Genomic DNA, 4,716 nt, shown 5'->3' on the forward strand with positions numbered 1-4,716 from the left:
TTTTTGAAGTCTCGCTCTGTTGCCCAGGCTGGAGTGTAGTGGCACTATCACTATCTTGGTTTACCGCAGCCTGCACCTCCCAGGTTCAAGCAATTCTCCTGCCTCAGCTTCCAGAGTAGCTGGAATTATAGATGCACGTCACTACACCTGGCTAATTTTTTGTGTATTTAGTAGAGACGGGGTTTCATCATGTTGGCCAGGCTGGTCTTGAACTCCCGACCTCAGGTAATTCGCCCGCCTTGGCCTCCCAAAGTGCCAGGATTACAAGCCTGAGCCACGAGTTTTTCTTCTGCATCATTCATTACATATATTAGTGCTATATATATATGTATATACATATATATATATATGTATTTTTTTTTCTTTCTTTCTCTTTCTAGATGGAGTTTTGCTCTCGTTTCCCAGGCTGGAGTGCAATGGCGCGATCTTGGCTCACTGCAACCTACGCCTCCCGAGTTCAAGCGATTCTTCTCCTGCCTCAGCCTCCCGAGTAGCTGGGATTACAGGCATGTGCCACCGCGCCCAGCCGAATATATTTTTGAAGCCTTTTCTTTAGAATTACAACCAAAGCAATTGCTGTAGTGTAATTTTTCCCTCCTTCGAAAACTTTTTTGTGGGGAGGGGGAAACAAACAACTCATTGAAATTTGCAGTCTGATATTATTTAAAAAAGAAAGAAAAGATGTTCATTATTTATGTGTATTAAAACACACAGTAACTGTTAGTAATATGATTAACACCTTAATGTTTATAATATAAAAATTAAGTATATTATAAATATAAAAATACAATTATGCAGTATAAATATAGTGTTTATAATATAAACACTAAGTAACTGATATTGCTGGGTGGAAATACTATTATGGATGATATTTATGCTGTTTTTGTTGGTGATATTTTCTGATTTTTATGTAATAGACATAGACTGAGTTTTCCTAAAAAACAAAAAAGAATAGAGTTTACTTTATAAAAGTCGATGGCAAAGTTCACCCCTGGAAAAGGTAAGTATCTATGGCATATTTGGACCCACCGAACTTCCCAGCATTACTGTGTACATGTATTCACCTCTGTAATTCTGGGACTGTTTCTACATTATGTGCGTACACGTCTAATCCTGACAGAGCAACTTTTTCTATTGCTTTGAGATCACCTCGAAAATCAGGAGTAAGACATTCCACAAGGATTTTTGGATTCCTAGGGGGAAAAAAGAGAATTATCAGAGAGAAAGAACTGACGTACCTGTTGCTCAAAATAGAAATTATCAGTACTCATTCAGTATGTTTCAACACAGTAACCTTTAGAACTTTGCCAAGCAAAGTATGAACATACAGATGTTCATACAGGAACCATTATAAGAAAAAAAAAGCGGAACATTAAATACTATGTACACAGTGGTTAAAACACACCTGTAGGCAAACTGAATAAAATTTCAAATTATATGCCGGGTGCGGTGGCTCAAGCCTGTAATCCCAGCACTTTGGGAGGCCGAGATGGGCGGATCATGAGGTCAGGAGATCGAGACCATCCTGGCTAACACGGTGAAACCCCGTCTCTACTAAAAAATAAAAAAAAAACTAGCCGGGCGAGGTGGCAGGCGCCTGTAGGCCCAGCTACACGGGAGGCTGAGGCAGGAGAATGGCGTGAACCTGGGAGGCGGAGCTTGCAGTGAGCTGAGATCTGGCCACTGCACCCCAGCCTGGGCAACAGAGCGAGACCCTGTCATATTAAAAAAAAAAAAAAAAATTCAAATTATATATAGTAGACTTTTAAACCTAATTTGAGTAGGTTTTAGAAAAAGTAAATAATTGTAAGAAACTAAAATATGAAATATTAAAACATTAAATATAAAACTTTACTCTTTGGAAAGTAAATTGAGATATTTCTTATATAAATGTGAATATTATTTGATTGCTTTAATTTTGATTTCTTTAAAAAGTCATCAAATCATGCTCTCCTCCTTTCCTCTAGGCAAATATTTCACAAGTACTATGGGTTTTAAAAACTATTTTCTGGGTTGCTGAGTCATGAGCTTTGTTAAATGAAGTACGAGCTAAACATTAATCTTCCTATTTATGTTGTGGCTATATCTATTCATCCAAGCATTATAATGTGAACTGGGTCACAGAGCTGTTCCCTTTGACACCAGCAAAAATGACTGAAACAGCTGACAAACTTTTTCATAAACCCACTGGCAAAGTGTCTGGAGTTGTTCCCTGAAAGAACAGATGTAGAAAAGACTACATGTACACCCTTGTCATGAACATACGAGATGTTCAAAGAACATATCCTATAATTCTGTTGTTTTTTTTTTTTAAATAAAAACAGGGTCTTGCTCTGTTGCCCAGTGCATCATAGCTCACTGTAACTTTGAACTCCCGGGCTCATGCAATCCTTCTGCCTCAGCCTCCCAAGCAGGTAGGACTACAGACGCATGCTACCACATCCACCTATTATTTTTTTAAATTAATTTTTTGTAGAGACAGCATCTCCCTATGTTGCCCAGGCTGGTCTTGAACATCTGGCCTCAAGCAATCTTCCTGCTTTGGCTTCCCAAAGTGCTAGAACTATAAGCGTGAACCACTGTGCTTGGTTCTACTGCTTTTTTAAACTGCAAGCTAAGACCCATTGAAGCTTGTAAAATAAATTTAGTGGGCTGCAAACAGATTTTTCAAAAATGAACTATAGTAAATAGAAAATAGAAAATACTAGGGAATCATTTAAAAAATTTACTAAGTGTGCTTAGGTGCCAAACTAGTACTGAGTTATAGAAAATGAGAATAATCCCAGCACTTCGGGAGGGCGAGGCAGGAGTACTGCTTGAGGCCAGGAGTTTGAGATGAGCCTGGGGAATGTAGCAAGATTCTGTCTCTAAAAAAAAAAAATGAAAAAAAAAATTAGCCAAGCATGGTAGTGTGTACCTGCAGTCCCAGCTACTTGGGAGGCTGAGGCAGAAGGACTGCTTGAGCCCAGAAGTTTGAGGCTGCAGTGAGCTATGACCAGGCCATTGCACTCCAGCCTAGATGACAAAGCAAGACTGTCTCTTAAACAAAACAAAACAAAACAGGTTGGGTGCGGTGGCCCAGGCCTGTAATCCTGCACTTTGGTAGGCTCAGGTGGGTGGATCAATTGAGGTCAGGAGTTTGAGACCCATTCTGGCCAACATGGTGAAATCCTGTCTCTTACTAAAAGTACAAAAATTAGCTGAGCGTGGTGGCATGGGCCTGTAATCCCAGCTACTTGGGAGGCCGAGGCAGGAGAAATGCTTGAAGTAGGAGGTGGAGGTTGCAGTGAGATGGCGCCACTGCACTCTAGCCTGGGCAAAAGAGACTCCATCTCAAAAAAAAAAAAAAAAAAATCATTACTAAGAAGACCAGGTTTATACTTTTTAAAGAAAATTATTCAAAGTTTAGACTAATGCTCTAATATGAGGGAGGGATTCTATGGGCTAAAGGTCTATAGATAAGTTCATGTTACTGAGCCCCTAAAATTCTCTGCAAATATATATCTGTACATACAAATATGCTTTTTCCAAAGAAATGTGTACATAATTTCCAGTGAATTATCAGAAAACTATGAAACTCCCCAAAAAGTGAATAATCCCTGCTTCAAGGTAAAGAACTTAAACTGAACTCATGTGGGTCCAAAATGGTCCTTAAATTACACCAACAAATGCAAAAATAAGTACCTTTCCTTTAAATATGATACAGTCTTTGCAATGTGTTCAGCTCCCCCATCAGGCATATCTAGAAATAAAAGAATCCACTGCTGAAGGTGATGTCACCATTTAGAGCCAATTTCTGGTAGAGGCCACGATGACACACTAACCATCTCGATCCACAGATGTCAGGACAACATAATCCAGACCCCATTCTGCAATTGCCTTTGCAGTATTGTAGGGCTCACTGGCATCCAGTGGAGGAGGATTTCTTGCAGTCTTAACAGAACAAAATCTGCAGCCTCTTGTACATGTGTCACCCATCAACTAAAATAGAAATGTTACAATTTAAATCAAATAGACAGATGACCCTTAAGGAAATAATGTTGAGAGAATAAAGCAAGTTGCAAAGAATGCATACAGTTTTCTTCCGTTTATAAGAAATTTGAAACATTTGAAACTAAATGATAGTCAAGAAACACAAATATATGTGATACAACTAAAAAGAAAGGGAAATAATAAACTCAGCAATAAGAATAGTGTTCAGGGAAGAGAAAAGGGGATGGGATCAGGAAAGGACACAAAATTTAAATTTAAAAAACAAAGCAGGGTGCAGTGGCTTGCTCCTATAATCCCAGCTGCTATGGAGGCTGAGGTGGGAGGATTGTTGAGAGTTTGAGACCAGCATGGGCAACACAGTGAGACCCTGTCTCTAAAAATTAGCTGGGTGTAATGGCATGTACCTGTAGCCTCAGGTATTCAGGGAGGCTGAGATGGGAGGATCACCTGAGCCTAGAGTTCGAGGCTGCAGTGAGCTATGACTACGCCACTGCACTCCAGCCTGGGTGACAGAGTGAGACTCCCATTTCTTAAAACAAAATAGGAACACAACTGAAAAATGGGATTCTAAAATACAGTTTAGGGGCTACAGAGGGGGATTCAAAGATAATGCTAATGTTTTAAATCTCAAACTGGAGGTATGAAGGTGTCTGTTCTATTATTCTTTATAACTTACACTGTTTATAAGATACTTTTGTGTTTTTTTTTTTTTTTGAGGCGGAG

General features: G+C 39.3%; 1 protein-coding gene across 4 annotated transcripts in view; it reads right to left on the minus strand.

Moving 5' to 3' along the window:
* Positions 1–4,716, minus strand: part of LIAS (lipoic acid synthetase) — a 25,160-nt gene that overhangs the window by 10,207 nt on the left and 10,237 nt on the right. For 3 of the 4 annotated variants that reach the window (XM_011949096.1, XM_011949093.1, XM_011949095.1), the window contains exons 5-7: positions 3,825–3,981; positions 3,685–3,742; positions 1,065–1,193 (exon numbers count right to left, since the gene is read on the minus strand). In XM_011949096.1, coding sequence (XP_011804486.1) covers positions 1,065–1,193; positions 3,685–3,742; positions 3,825–3,981 — 344 coding nt within the window. The remainder of the gene's footprint in view (positions 1–1,064; positions 1,194–3,684; positions 3,743–3,824; positions 3,982–4,716) is intronic. The other variant, XM_011949094.1, reaches the window with a different exon arrangement.

The sequence above is a fragment of the Colobus angolensis genome, unplaced genomic scaffold, assembly GCF_000951035.1.
Source record: "Colobus angolensis palliatus isolate OR3802 unplaced genomic scaffold, Cang.pa_1.0 Scaffold29, whole genome shotgun sequence".
Classification (NCBI taxonomy): domain Eukaryota; kingdom Metazoa; phylum Chordata; class Mammalia; order Primates; family Cercopithecidae; genus Colobus; species Colobus angolensis.